Source organism: Lepus europaeus, chromosome 10 (genome assembly GCF_033115175.1).
Source record: "Lepus europaeus isolate LE1 chromosome 10, mLepTim1.pri, whole genome shotgun sequence".
Taxonomy (NCBI): Eukaryota; Metazoa; Chordata; class Mammalia; order Lagomorpha; family Leporidae; genus Lepus; species Lepus europaeus.
Window position 1 is genome coordinate 75,681,579 of NC_084836.1, and position 15,938 is coordinate 75,697,516.

Sequence of the window (15,938 nt, forward strand, 5' to 3'; positions counted from 1 at the left end):
CAAATGTTAATTTTGGTTTTGACTGCCTGTGCTCCAGGGGTCTTTTCCAAGAAGTCTTTGCCTGTACCTATATCTTGCAGGGTTTCTCCAATGCTCTCTAATAATTTGATGGTTTCGGGTCATAGATTTAAGTCTTTAATCCATGTTGAGTGAATTTTTGTGTAAGGTGATAGGTATGGGTCTTGCTTCAAGCTTCTGCACGTGGAAATCCAATTTTCCCAGCACCATTTATTGAATAGACTGTCCTTATTCCAGGGATTGGATTTGGATCTTTGGTCAAATATAAGTTGGCTGTAGATGTTTGGATTGATTTCTGGTGTTTCTATTCTGTTCCATTGGTCTATCCATCTGTTTCTGTACCAGTACCATGCTGTTTTGATAACAACTGCCCTGTAGTATGTCCTGAAATCTGGTATTGTGATGCCTCCAGCTTTGTTTTTGTTGTACAAGATTGCTTTGGCTATTCGAGGTCTTCTGTGTCTCCATATGAATTTCAGCATCATTTTTTCCAGATCTGAGAAGAAGGTCTTCGGGATCTTGATTGGTATTGCATTGAATGTATAGATTGCTTTTGGGAGAATAGACATTTTGATGATATTGATTCTTCCAATCCATGAGCATGGAAGATTTCTCCATTTTTTGGTATCCTCTTCTATTTCTTTCTGTAAGGTTTTGTGGTTTTCATCGTAGAGATCTTTAACGTCTTTGGTTAAGCTTACTCCAAGGTATTTGATTGTTTTTGTAGCTATTGTGAATGGAATTGATCTTAGAAGTTCTTCCTCAGCCGTGGCATTGCCTGTGTATACAAAGGCTGTTGATTTTTGTGCATTGATTTTATATCCTGCTACTTTGCCAAACTCTTCGATGAGTTCCAGTAGTCTCTTAGTAGAGTTCTTTGGGTCCCCTAAATAAAGAATCATATCATCTGCAAAGAGGGATAGTTTGAGTTCTTCCTTCCCGATTTGTATCCCTTTAATTTCTTTTTCTTGCCTAATAGCTCCGGCCAAAACTTCCAGAACTATATTGAATAGCAGTGGTGAGAGAGGGCATCCCTGTCTGGTACCAGATCTCAGCAGAAATGCTTCCAACTTTTCCCCATTCAATAGGATGTTGGCCGTGGGCTTTTCATATATTGCTTTGATTGTATTGAGGAATGTTCCTTCCATACCCAGTTTGCTTAGAGTTTTCATCATGAAAGGGTGTTGTATTTTATCAAATGCTTTCTCTGCGTCTATTGAGAGAATCATATGGTTTTTCTTCTGCAGTCTGTTAATGTAGTGTATTACGTTGATTGTTTTGCGAATGTTGAACCATCCCTGCATACCAGGGATACATCCCAATTGGTCTGGGTGGATGATCTTTCTGATGTGTTGTTGCATTCTATTGGCCAGAATTTTATTGAGGATTTTTGCGTCTATGTTCATCAGGGATATTAGTCTGTAATTCTCTTTCAATGTTGCGTCTCTTTCTGGCTTAGGAATTAAGGTGATGGTGGCTTGATAGAAAGAATTTGGGAGGATTCCCTCTTTTTCGATTGCTCTGAATAGTTTGAGAAGAATTGGAGTTAGTTCTTCTCTAAATGTCTGGTAGAACTCAGCAGTGAATCCATCTGGCCCTGGGCTTTTCTTTGTTGGGAGGGCCTTTATTACTGTTTCAATTTCTGTGTCAGTTATTGGTCTGTTTAGGTTTTCTATGTCTTCCTGGCTCAATTTAGGGAGGTTGTATGTGTCCAAGAATCTGTCCATTTCTGATAGATTTCCCTGTTTGCTGGCATACAAGTCCTTGTAGTAATTTCTGATGATTCTTTTTATTTCTGTGGCGTCTATTGTTACGTTTCCCATTTCATCTCTGATCCTATTGATTTGGGTCTTTTCTTTTTTTAGTTAGTTGGGCCAATGGGGTGTCAATTTTGTGTATTTTTTCAAAAAACCATCTCCTCGTTTGGCTGATTTTTTTGTAATGTTTTTTTTGGATTCAATCCTGTTGATTTCTTCTTTGATTTTAATTATTTCTCTTCTCCTACTGGGTTTGGGTTTGGTTTGCTGCAGATTTTCTAGATCCTTGAGATGACTTGAAAGCTCATCTATTTGGTGCCTTTCCAATTTCTTGATGTAGGCACCTATTGATATAAACTTTCCTCTTAACACTGCTTTTGTTGTATCCCATAGGTTTTGGTATGTTGTGCTGTTATCCTCATTTACTTCCAGAAAATTTTTGATTTCTCTTTTAATTTCTTCTATGACCCATTGTTCATTCAGGAGCATGTTGTTCAATCTCCATGTGTTTGCACGTGTTCTAGGGATTCCCGAGTTGCTAATTTCCAACTTCATTCCTTTATGGTCTGAGAAGCTGCATGGTATGATTCTAATTCTTTTGAATTTGCTGAGACTTGCTTTATGGCCTAGTATGTGGTCAATCCTAGAGAAGGTTCCATGTACTGCTGAGAAGAATGTAAAGTCCTTAGATGTAGGATGAAATGTTCTGTAGATATCTGTTAGATCCATTTGGGCTATAGTGTCATTTAAATCTGCTGTCTCCTTGTTGATCTTCTGTCCTGTTGATCTGTCTATCTCTGAGAGTGGAGTATTGAAGTCCCCCAGTACTATTGTATTGGGGTCTAAGTCTCACTTTAAGTCCCTTAACAAGTCTTTTAAATAAGCTGGTGCCCTGTAATTAGGTGCATATACATTGATAATCGTTATATCTTCCTGTTGAATGGATCCCTTAATCATTAAATAGTGCCCCTCTTTGTCTCTCCTAACAGTTTTTGTGGTAAAGTTTATGTTGTCCGATATTAAGCTGGCTACGCCCGCTCTTTTTTCATTTCTGTTGGCGTGGTATATCTTTTTCCAGCCTTTCACTTTCAGTTTGTATGGATCATTGTTGGAAAGATGAGTTTCTTGGAAGCAGCAAAAAGATGGGTTTTGTTCCTTAACCCAATCAGCCAATCGGTGTCTTTTAACTGGACAGTTCAAGCCATTAACATTCAATGTGACTATTGAGAAGGAGTAACTTTGCCCTGCCATTTGCCAAAGATATTTTCTAATATCTGGTTTGAGATTCCTGTGATCTTTTGCTGTGAGGTTTCCTTCCTTTACCTTCTTTCATATTGGTGACCATTTTTCTGCGTTTCTGTATGTAACACATCTTTAAGCATCTTTTGCAGGGCTGGACGAGTGGCGACAAATTCTTTCAATGTCTGTTTGCTGTGAAAGGTCTTTATTTCACCTTCATTCATAAATGAGAGCTTTGCAGGATATAATATTCTGGGCTGGCAGTTTTTCTCTCTTAGTACTTGGGCTATATCTCGCCATTCTCTCCTAGCTTGTAGGGTTTCTGAAGAGAAGTCAGCTGTGAGTCTAATTGGAGATCCTCTGAGAGTAATCTGGCGTTTCTCTCTTGCACATTTTAGGATCTTTTCTTTGTGTTTCACTGTGGTGAGTTTGATTACGACGTGTCGTGTTGAGGATCTCTTTTGGTCATGTTTATTAGGGGTTCTATTTGCTTCCTGTACTTGGATGTCTCTGTCCTTTTGCAAACCTAGGAAGATTTCTGCTAGTATCTCACTAAAAAGGCCTTCTAATCCTTTGTCCCTCTCCATGCCTTCAGGAACTCCTAGAACCCAAATGTTGGGTTTTTTAATAGTATCCTCAGATTACTGACAGTATTTTTTAGATTTCTGATTTCTTCTTCTTTTCTTTGATTTGATTGTTTCCTTTCCTGTTCTCTGTCTTCTAAGTCTGATATTCTCTCTTCTGCTTCGCCCATTCTGTTTTTAAGGCTTTCTAATGTGTTTGTCATTTGATCTATTGAGTTCTTCATTTCATTATGGTTTCTTGTCACTATCACAGTTTCATGTTCTACTAGTTGTTTCTTTTCATTTTGATTCCTCCTTAATATTTCATTTTCACGGGAGAGATTTTCTATCTTGTCCATTAAGGATTTCTGTAGTTCAAGAATTTGTTTTTGAGAACTTCTTAATGTTCTTATCAGTTTTTTGAGATCCGCTTCTTGCATTTCCTCTATCTCTTCATCTTCATAATCTTGGATTGGGGTGTCTTGTTCATTTGGGGGCATCATAGTGTCTTCCTTGCTCTTGTTACCTCGGCTTTACGTTTGTTGTTTGGCATGTTGGAGATAATTTATGTTTTTTTTTTTTTTTGCTGTGGTGATTTTTTTCTTGTTATACTATGCCTCTAAGTTGGCTGTCTGCTTTGATGGATCCTTAGAGGCTGTGATGGGTGTGGCCAGAGAGCTCTGCTTGATTCTTCAGGTTTAAGGCTGTGGAAAAAGAGACTCACCTTGCTCCTTGCTGGATCTCTCTCTCTCTCTCTCTCTCTCTCTCTCTCTCTCTTTTGACTCAGTTGGGAATTAATTCTGAATGGCTGAGTGGAATTGAGGGTAGTTGAAATCTGGCCTCTGTGAGTATTCGTTTGAACTACCCCTGGGACCACACACAGTTTATGCAGCCTTCAATGTGTTCTCAAGTTTCACCTTACACCCAAAGTTACTGTGTTTGTGTACTCATTGCCACTTTACATATGTAAAATGGTGCCTGCTCTTTGTTTTGCTCAAGTGGAGGGAGGGGTCTCTGCCTTTCCCCACTAATGTCTCTGAGGCTTTTGTCTTACCTCCCCTTGGTTCCCGCGCTGGGGAGATTCTGAGGCTTGTCTCCCGCGGTTGGATTTCCACGCAGTGGGCTCCCTGTAGGTCCTCTGTGTCACATCCACTAGATCCGGAAGCGTTTCCTCTGCAGTTTTTTTCTTGAATCTTTTCCTGAGGCTACAGTAATTCCACTTTTTTGAAACTTTATTTTCCCAAACTATGGCGCATGTCCTCACTATCCGCCATCTTGGCTCCGCCAAAGCATAATTTCTTTAGAAATTCATGACATAATAGGAACAGTAAAGAAAAATGACATCTTAGGAATATTTCAAAATGGCAGAATAGGGAATGAATAGTATTGTACTAGGTGAGAGAAAAATAGACAGAACAAAAAAGGAGTGCACTCTCAGGAAAAAACTGGAGAGAAAACCACACTACTGGCCAGTGCCATGGCTCACTAGGCTAATCCTCTGCCTGTGGCGCCGGCACCCCGGGGTTCTAGTCCTGACTGGGGCACCGGATTCTGTCCCAGCTGCCCCTCTTCCAGTCCAGCTCTCTGCTATGGCCCAGGAGTGCAGTGGAGGATGGCCCAGGTCCTTGGGCCCTGCACCCATATGGGAGACCAGGAGGAAGCACCTGGCTCCTGGCTTCGGATCGGCACAGTGCGCCGGCCATAGCAGCCATTTGGGGGGTGAACTAATGGAAAGGAAGACTTTTCTCTCTGTCTCTTTCTCTCTCACTAACTCTGCCTGTCAAAAAAAATCCCACTACAAATTCTACAAAGAAAGGGGAATTCTGCATACTTATGTAGAAAGTACAAATGCACAGCACAAACACAGGTACAACACATGACTGCAGCAGCTGACAGCAGAAGCGAGGAGAGGCTGGGAGATAGAGGTGAGACCAGATTGCAGTATTTTGTGGTGATATAGCCAGAGGGAGAGCATTGCATGAGTTAGACTGGAGCCCTAGAAGTAAGAGATTACCAGTGGCAGACCCAGTGGAAGTAAAAGAGCTGCATTTTTCTCACCCTATTCTGCCCACAATAGCACCTGTTTTCTGCTGAGAACGTGAGAACACCATTTTGGGCTTCAAGGGCAGCTGCATAGCCTTTTTGTATGCAGAGCAACTGGCTGAGATAAGATGCCACCTTCTCAGCAGGACTGGTGGTAGTGGCAGGGAGAGGGCAACATTTGGAGAGTGGCTCTTATATATGTGATCCAGAGATTCTAGTAGAGGGAAAATCCACAGTCTCCATAGCCTTTGAGCCTGGCTGGGAGGATTGACAGGTGGAGGTGAACCCACTATGTGCCCCCCGCCCTCCAACATACCATAGGGCTCAAGCCACCTAGACAGAGGTGGCTCAGGAAAAATATGCTTCTCTTTTGACTAGAGAGGCTGGCAGGGAAGAGCCAAACCTCTGCACTCAATGACTGTGGGAGCCTTGTGAGCTGACTGTGGGGACTTGGTGTCTACATGAGAGGGTACAGGGTATAGCTGTGTCTCTGGGCGTCACCGGGAGTGGCTCCAAATGATCAGTGTTCTACATGATCAGTGGTTTCCTGGAGTGAGTCATGGCTGTGGGAATGATAGTCAGGGTGAGGACTGTGCAGATAGTTTCTGTAGTTCATACAGCAGTGCAGATAAGTGTTGAACACACTGTTGACTAACAACTGGGCATCACTCAACTTAGAGAATAGGTGAAGGGGAGATCTCATCAACAGAAGTGAAAAATTCTCTCTTCTTTTAAAAAGAATGGATCTACTAAGCCCAACTTGGGTGTTACCCTAGATAATTGCCCTAGTCTATAGTACTGACCAGAACTCCTGGGCCATGCCCAGCACACACCCTTTGGTATTTCCTGACAATGCAGATATTCTACTAAACCACAGAGGAACAGCTCAGAGATAAAAGACATCAAAGGGAAAAAACAAAACAAGACTTCACAAATGCCTAAAAATAAATGCAGCAATTCAAGAAACAAGAGAAAGGAAGACACCTTGATCCCCACAAAGAACACAACAATATATCAACATTGGAATGTGAAGAAGAAGAGATTAATGAAATACAGGAAATGAATTCCAAAGATTAAACCTAGGACTAATCAAAAGCAATCTGAAGAAAATCCTTGAACGAAAGAAAACCATACATGAAATGAATCAATTTTCCCATGAAATTGAGATTTTAAATATAAACCAAAATGAAATATTAAATGAAGAACTCAGTAGATCAAATATAAAATGATCAAATATAAATATATAAATAAATTTAAATATAAAATAGATCAAATATAAAACACAGTGGAAAGCCTTAACAACAGATTCAGTGAGCCAGTGATATTGTCTGAACTAGAAGACAAGTCTTTTGAAATATTTCAGTAAGATAAAAGAAAACAAGAAGGAAATAGAAACTTATAAACAGTGTTGGAGGTTTATAAAATACTATCAAGCAATCAACATACAGTTCTTAGGAGTTCCAAAAGCCCTGGATATAGAGAATGGACTAGAAGGCCTATTTAGTGAAAAAACTACAGAAAAAAACCCCAATTTAGAGAACCAAAGGGAAATCTAATAACAGGAAACACAGACAACTCCTAATAGACATGACCAGACATGATTTCATCATGACACACTGTAGTCAAACTTTCAAGAGAAAAACAAAGAAAAGTTTCTAAAATGTGCAGAAGAGAAACACCAGACTACCATCAGAAGCTCTAAAATTAGAATCACAAGAGTAGGGGATGAAACAGCATAGGAAACTCTTCCGGAACTAGTGATTCACAGTGGACCTGCGTGGAGAGCGTGGGAGCCCAAGTTCGGGACACCAGCAGCAGACTCAACACACCAGCGCTGGAATGCGAGGTGAGCCGAACCACAATAGCCCGAGACACCAGCGGGCAAGCGGAAAGAGGAGGCTAGAGGGAACGAGGCTTGAAACTTCGTGGGGAAAAGTTCACCAGGCTAACTAGAAGAGAGAGAGGAAAAAAATAAAAAAAGCGACCGATACGGACACAAGTTTCTCTCTCTCCGCTCACCTCTCAAAGGCGAGCAAGGCAGAGCAGGCGCCATTTTGGACATACGTCATAAGCAGGGCGACCTCAGGTCTGCACCGGCCCTGAGCCTAGCAGAAAAACCTGACTCTGGGGGGAGGGGTGAAATAACAGGAGATTAGCATCTAACTTGGCAACCCAGTGGGAGATTTCAGGAGAATTGGAGCCCACACTGAGGGCAGCAGAGATTCCCTGTGTGGTCCCTGGGAAAGAGCTTCTGATCTCTGGCTCCTGTGGGTATATCATTTGCCTGCTAACTACCTCCAATTACGTTCAGCTGTGCAGAATTACTTCCCTTTTGAATCAAAAAAGAGAGAGATTTACCACGCCTAACCTGGGAGTGTCATCTTTGACACACCCTCAGCCCTGAGGAACCAAACACAGCTCTCAGTCCATGCTCATCTCAAGCCTCTAAGGCACCACTGAAAGCAGACAGTCCACTTAATATAGAGCCATAGTGTAACAAGAAAAAACACCACAGTGAAGAAACCAAATATCTCCAACATGCCAAACAACAAACGCAAAAACCGAGGTAACAAGAACAAGGAAGACATTATGACACCCCCAAATGAAAAAGACACCCCAATTCAAGATTATGAAGATGAGGAGATTGAAGAAATACAAGAAGCAGATCTCAAAAAATTGATAAGAATAATAAGAAGTTCTCAAAAACAAATTCTTGAACTACAGAAATCCTTAATGGACAAGGAAGAAAATCTCTCTCGGGAAAATGAAATATTAAGGAGGAATCAAAATGAAATGAAACAACTAGTGGAACAAGAAATGGTGATAGTGATGAGAAATCATAATGAAATGAAGAATTCAATAGATCAAATGACAAACACATTAGAGAGCCTTAAAAACAGAATGGGCGAAGCAGAAGAGAGAATATCAGACTTAGAAGACAGAGAACAGGAAAGGAAACAATCAAATCAAAGAAAAGAAGAAGAAATCAGAAATCTAAAAAATACTGTCAGGAATCTACAGGATACTCTTAAAAAACCCAACATTCGGGTTCTAGCAGTACCTGAAGGCATGGAGAGAGAGAAAGGATTAGAAGGCCTTTTTAGTGAGATACTAGCAGAAAATTTCCCAGGTTTGGAGAAAGAGAGAGACATCCTAATACAGGAAGCTCATAGAACCCCTAATAAACATGACCAAAAGAGATGCTCGCCACGACATGTTGTAATCAAACTCACCACAGTGAAACACAAAGAAAAGATTCTAAAATGTGCAAGAGAGAAACGCCAGATTACTCTCAGAGGATCTCCAATTAGACTCACAGCTGACTTCTCTTCAGAAACCCTACAAGCTAGGAGAGAATGGCGAAACATAGCCCAGGTGCTAAGAGAGAAAAACTGCCAGCCCAGAATATTATATCCTGCAAAGCTCTCATTTGTGAATGAAGGTGAAATAAAGACCTTTCACAGCAAACAGACATTGAAAGAATTTGTCGCCACTCGTCCAGCCCTGCAAAAGATGCTTAAAGATGTGTTACATACAGAAACGCAGAAACACGGTCACCAATATGAAAGAAGGTAAAGGAAGGAAACCTCACAGCAAAAGATCACAGGAATCTCAAACCAGATATTAGAAAATATCTTTGGCAAATGGCAGGGCAAAGTTACTCCTTCTCAATAGTCATGTAGGACCCTAAAAATTGGTGTCCTATAGAGAGAGACCCCCAGAAGCACGAATTCCAGTCCAACCGATGCAAAAAAAGCAAGAGGAAGTTTATTACATCTGCGCAGATGGGCCAACTCTAAGCACAACAACACTCTCTGGTGCAGTGTGAGAAGAGAGGCCCCAACCATCAACTGCTCAAAGTATTTAAGGATAAAAACCACAACATTAGCATATCTCCATAGCATGACACAGAGGATCACAAGATAAACCGCAGCATGACGAACCATCATAAGATCCAGGGTAAGGGGACGAAAGACCTTGAGCAAGCATAAACACGGGGTCATCATGACCAAAAACTTAACATAGCTTCTAAAATAATAGTCATATGCTCAATTATCTCATAAAAGCATTAGCACAATCATCACATGTTACAAGGTCAGCTAAAGTCTAGTTATCTTAAAAAAATGCATTTTGCAAGCCAAAGCATTTTGTACAAAAGCAGAACAATATGCAGTCAGCTCAGCAGCTCCATTTTAACCCTTCCTATCTTAATTTCACATTCCAATTTAACCCCATCCTATCTTAATTTCACATTCCCCCCTTTTCTTTTGGTCAAATTTTAATCTTAAAATTTAGGAATAGCCGTATTTTAAAATCTATTTTCTATGTCTTGTGATTTTAAACTTTGATGTTGTTGTGTTAGAATTAAGGCATGGGTGACAGACAATCTATCGTTAACAAACTGAACAAGCCTATTTAGTATGCAGGGTCCGATGGTTAAAATTAAGAGTAATATTACTAAGGGTCCTGCAATAGAGGAGATTAAAGTCGTAAGCCAAGGGGATGAATTAAACCAGCTCTGAAACCATGATTGCCCTGCCTCAAATTGGCTCTGCCGTTGTTTTAATCTTTCTCTGAGTTTTGCCATGCTATCTCTGACCACCCCAGTGTGATCCGCATAGAAACAACATTCTTCCTTTAAGGCTGCACAAAGTCCTCCTTCCTTTAGAAATAATAAATCTAGCCCCCGTCTGTTTTGTAATACTACCTCCGAGAGTGAGGTTAAGGATTTTTCTAATGCACTGACCGATTCTTCCAGAGCTTGTAAGTCTAAATGCATGGCTTGCTGTAACTGATGATAATGATTTGCCTTTGAAAGGGCAGTGGCTCCGGTACCTATGCCTGCTCCGATGCCTCCGACTGTGAGTCCTCCCAATATGAGGGCTAGTGTTATGGATACGGGTTCCCTAGGGAGCCGGAGATTTCCCTCATAGTGTCGGTAGACTTCCTCAGAGTTATGTATCGTAACTCGAGGCCATACTTCAACCATGATGCACCATTCATGTGTTTGATTATGAGCTTGTCCTGCCAGGCAGGGGGTTAGGCCAGTATTGCATGCCCAATATACCCCATCTGGCCCTGTTAAATAATAGGCGCCCGGTTTGAGGGTCATGGTTTTGTTACAGAGGCCCTGATATTGAGGGGGAACGGAGCCTACACAAAGCCCCCGTCCTGATACTTCGGTAAGAGTTAGCCGGTGAGATGGCAGATTAGAGCACTGGGGAGGGACGGTAGTATGGTTGGTCCAATTTCCAATGACAGCCACTCCCTCATAATAAGGGGGAGGTGAGGCAAGGCACATCCAGCAATCCTGGGTCCTATCGGGATCAGAATTATTTAGTGCTTGGTAGGCCCCATGTATTAAGCTGAGGAGCCTATTCTCCGTTTTGGGTAAAGAGGGAAAAGGGGGCACGGTTACTACGTGCTTATTTGGAAATGCGGGTGTCGGGGAAACCAATCTAGACTGATTGTTAGCGGACATCTGACTGGGCTGATTCCTGACAAGTACTTGCCCGTGGGGTTTTCCCTTTTTAAACTGTCGGGAGGTTGGGCTCTTATGTTTTGTTAATATCTTATTTGGCCCAACCGATACGGACGCGACAGTAATCGTCCGGCTCAAGGCGAATAGGGCAAAGGGATCTTTAGCCGGTCTATACAAGTAGATGCCCCATGATTTAGGCCCCACCCATTTGTCCTGTTTGCCCTTATCAGTGAAGCGAAGGACCTGGAGGTGGCACCTACCCATCGTCCCATCCAGGCAATTACTACAATCCCTGCCCCCGCATTCGGTAAACGTTATGCCTGGAGCCGCTCCGATAGTAATCATGTCCCATGAAGAGGAGGGTTTCCAGTATGCACTTCCAGTGGTTTCACAGCCCCATGCTCCACAGTACCCCACCTCAGGGCCCCCGCAACCTGGGATAGATTTTCCATTCTTTCCCCCGGGACAGGCATAGGTTCCTCCCTTCCACACACATATATCCTCAGCATCAAAAAGTTGGCAGAGATCAAAATACAAGTCTGGAAAGAAATCACTAAGAACATTAAAACTGGAGGAGCTGTTAACAGTCACTCCGTTTCTTAAATTAATAAGTCGCCAAGTAATTTGATAAGGGGTATGAGGGCTTGAGCTTCCTATAACCATGCTAGAAAAGAACACTAAGAGCAAAATGGGCAAAATAGTCTTATCTCTAGGGGTTTTTGAGTGCGTTGTGGTGGTGACAACAACCGGGCGCGGTCGGCGGCACATCTTGTACAGACAGCAGCAGGAGCGGGTGAAGCAGATGATAATGGAGACAGAGGGTATGAAGACGGCCAAGGCGATGGCCACCGTCACGCCGATCCTTAGGTCCGGTGCTTTACATAAAACGCGTGGACCCAGGTGATGAATCCGTTGGCTTTTACTGCTGTTGAGGTGGTCCGGTGCAGCTTCGGGGTTTGATGCCCGCGAACGTAGACGGTGTCTTCAGCCTGGAACGGGCATGAAACCCCTGTCTGTTATTGTTCTGAAAAAGAAGGGGAGCAGGGCGTCTCTCTTTAGGCCTGTCACACCATAAGCTCATGACTGACTTTCTGCCTAATATTTTTTTCTCAAGAGGAATACCCAAATTTTTGGGATTATGGATGGAGTTCCGTCTTCTGTAACTTCTTCAAGCTGACATGTGGGCGTCAAGGGAAATTTGGGCATTTCCTCTTGCTATCTGTTTTATGGTATGTGACAGTAGCCCTAGAAGTAATGTTATGCTAGAAATTATCCAAAAAAAAGCACAAAGTTGGCTGCCCATCACCGGCGCCCACCAAATCCGCTGCCAGGCACAGGTTTACAGCCTTGCAGCCTATTCTATGAGCACAAAAGCAAGTCTGCAGGGTAGGGGAAGCACGTCCCGCAGGATAGAAAAAATTACACAAAGGCATCAGAATTTAAAAACAGAAAATACAACAGAGACAAAAACAGAAAACACATCCCTTGACCCAAATACTTTTTGTGACTTTCACACACCCTCTTCGACTTTCACACACCCTCTTCGACTTACTGTAAACATTTTACCATTTCCATTTCAGTCTAGAGTAAACTAGCCATCTGGATAAAGTCATTCTCACAAACCATGTCCTTTCCTTATCTAAAAAGCTCTTTTCTTTCCTTAAGCCCTTCTTACCAACAATACTCTTTTCTTTTATGTCCTTCATTTTTTTTAACTTTGGCACAGCTGGGTCAGGACCAAGGCGTGGGTGATAAAACAATTTTACTTTTAATAAACTAAAGAAGCCTATACAGGGTAATAATTAAAAGTAATATTCTCTTTTTTTTTTTTAGCAATGACAATTTCACACAGATCTGTTTGGTAACTTTCAAAAAAATCTTTTAACCAGAATTATGTATAAAGCAGAGCCTCCTCCACTTCTTTGCTGGATGGAAAAGGTGACATTCTGCAGCACTCTGGACGTCTTGCTCAATCCCTGTCCAGGCTGCGGCGTCTTCAAGATATACAGCAAATAGTCCTAAGCCAGCATATGTACATAGGCAAACTCGCAGTCACTCATCTTCTGCTGCTCGGAGAGCAGAGCCAAGGACTGCTTCTTCAGGAAGCCTTTAAAGAAAGCCCTAAAAGGCAGACATTTAAGCAAAGCCTGGCAAAATAGGGAAGTTGCAAAAGTGTAGCAGCATATAAAAAATATGTAGCGTTATAAAAATGTGTAGCAGCAATTTGACCCAGTCTCTAGTGCCAGTCCCCACCATTAATCATACATTTTACCTAACTATATCCCCAGTACCTTGGCTACCGCTACCACCATCTGACTTACCCTATAGCTTTCTATTTTCAACACCTGTGCCACCATCTGACTTACCCTGGAGACGAAAGCCGGCCCGGTGTCTGACCCCAGTACCTTTGATAGTCCGAATCAAGGAAACATTGGCGCAATTCTTCTTCCTGGTCGACGAAGCCTCTGTCCATTTTGAGTTCCCCGTGGGCAGTGGCGAGAGCGTGCCTGCTGTTCTTGTGCATTGCCACCCGCTCCTGTTTCTTAGCTGCACGGAGTGCATGGTCCATAGCAATCAGCTCTGCTCGCCAAGCAAAGCTCTCGGGGGGGGGGGGGGTTGGAGGTAGAAACCCAGACCACTGACCTCGTTCGGCTGCCTCCCACTGTTGTCCCCGTTGTACTCCGAAAGCTAGGGGGATATGTCGGCTCACGTGAGCCCGTCCCGGATACCGCAGGAGGTGATGGAGCATTATCCACGGGAACCTGGGCAGGGCCTGCATCCCCAACACTATCCCAGCCGTGTGACGGACCACACGTATCCCAACGAGGGAGGGGCCGCTGTCGCCCAGCCTCACCACCCCGCTGCTGCCACTACTGGATTCCCGTTGTTAGTCGGATCTTAAGCAGACTTGTCCTTTTTGGGCACTTCTCTGTGCTTTTGTCTGTCTCTTGGGGTCCCTGCCTTACCCTGATTCTCCCTTACTCTGCTTCCTGTTAACTGTGGTGGCCAGGGTCTTAGTTAGTTCCTCTTTCTTTGCCCATTTTTAAACTTCCCTTCTTTTTTTTTTTTTTTAACTAAATAACTTTAACCCCTTCAGCTAATCTCCTCAGGGGAGTCTGGCAGTAGAGACTGAGCCTTTTACAAAGTCCCTTTTAAGTGTAATAAAATTAATGTTCCTCCTCCGTTTCTCTTCTGGTTTCCAAAAAGGGCACCGCGGGCCTCTTTGGAAAACGGGGGATATAAGGTGCCCTCCTAAAGAGGCGAGGGGAATAAGGTGGTGGAATATCTTCCTGCTCGCCTGGAGAAGCTTTGACCCGGTCTCTGGTGCCAGTTCTCTGTTGTTTTCTCAGTTAAAGCCTTTCCAGCCGCATAAATAAAGCAATTAAAGAGACCCTAACTAAACTAACACTGAAGATCATTTTGTCCACACATTTTGTATTTGTATTTAAATCAGGAAAACATTGGCATACTGCGGTGACCAAAATTTTCGTTAAATTTATATATCAGTTTTACATATCTTAGCCAAATTGGTAGGGCGTCTCTCTGCCCCTTTAGAACCTGTCAAGAGAATCTGGCGATAGAGACGGAGTCGTTTTCTACCGGCTGTCATTTTTTATTTGGACAGTCTTTAACCCAGTGTCCTCTTTTCTTGCAGAACGCACATTGGTCTCGATCTAGTCGCGGTTTCCTTTGAGCTTTTATGAGACCTTGCTGTTGTTTTTCCCTGGCTAGGAGGACCTGTAGAAGCTTTTCTTCCATGGTTAGGAAGACCTGGAAAAGCTGCCAATAATCATCCCCAGTTAGTTGGTGGTTTAGGGATTTAGTTAACTCTGTTAGTACCTGTGAGTCTGGAAAAGAAGTTGGGTTCCAGTTATACAATTTTGAGATTATCGCGGATAGGGACGGATTGGGTTTAGGGCCCGACTCCGCCGCCGGGGTGATTGTTGGTGACGCAGAGCTGGGCCCCATTCTTAAGGCGGTGGCGGGGGCAACAGGATCGAGCTCCGCCATCGCCCTGTTGGGGGAAAAAGAAGGTTTCACCCCATCCCTCCAATAATCTAAAGTGAGGCTTATAGATGTAATTAATACCTGTTTTACATTGGGGAAGAAAAAGTAAGTCATAACCATAACACCAAAACACACAAAATACACAATCATAATTTCAAAACACAGAAACAATCACAAGACTTCACAAAGACACTGCGCGCAACACTGGAACGAGACCTGCGCGCCCTAATGAGACGAGACCTGCGCGCAACAAAACTGAAACCAAAACGGGAGTGGCTGCTGCCACCAGCTCTTCTCCCGGGAAAGAAACCCTACTGAATAGCTTCCGATGAGAGCGAAGCGGCTGCCACCCGCCACGCTCCCCAGGTAAGCTTAATGATGGGAGCGAAGCGGCTGCCACCCGCCAGGCCCCCCAGAATACCGCCTCTGGAGCGTCCCCCAGGGCTGAGCCAGGGGCGCCGGGCACGTCTGCCCCTACCCACTATCGGCTCAACTCTTTCGGCGCCTAGCGCCCGGACGCCTAGCGCCCGTACAACATAAACCTCCGGTACGTCAAGCGCCCCGGGAAAGAATAAAAAAATCAACCAGACACACAAAAACACTTAAAACAGCAAAAACTTACCTCCGATTGGAAAATGGAGCGTGGGTCTGGGGTCTCCAATCCCTGACGAGCCCCCAATGTAGGACCCTAAAAATTGGTGTCCTATAGAGAGAGACCCCCAGAAGCACGAATTCCAGTCCAACCGATGCAAAAAAAGCAAGAGGAAGTTTATTACATCTGCGCAGATGGGCCAACTCTAAGCACAACAACACTCTCTGGTGCAGTGT

General features: G+C 43.3%; 1 protein-coding gene across 1 annotated transcript; it reads right to left on the minus strand.

Annotated features, from left to right (window-relative positions):
- Nucleotides 1–9,929: 9,929 nt before the first annotated feature.
- On the minus strand, nucleotides 9,930–11,765 carry LOC133768102 (MLV-related proviral Env polyprotein-like). Its single transcript, XM_062202502.1, has one exon. The coding sequence runs from the start codon at nucleotides 11,763–11,765 to the stop codon at nucleotides 9,930–9,932; it is 1,836 nt and encodes a 611-aa protein (XP_062058486.1).
- Between the last annotated feature and the right edge of the window lie 4,173 nt (nucleotides 11,766–15,938).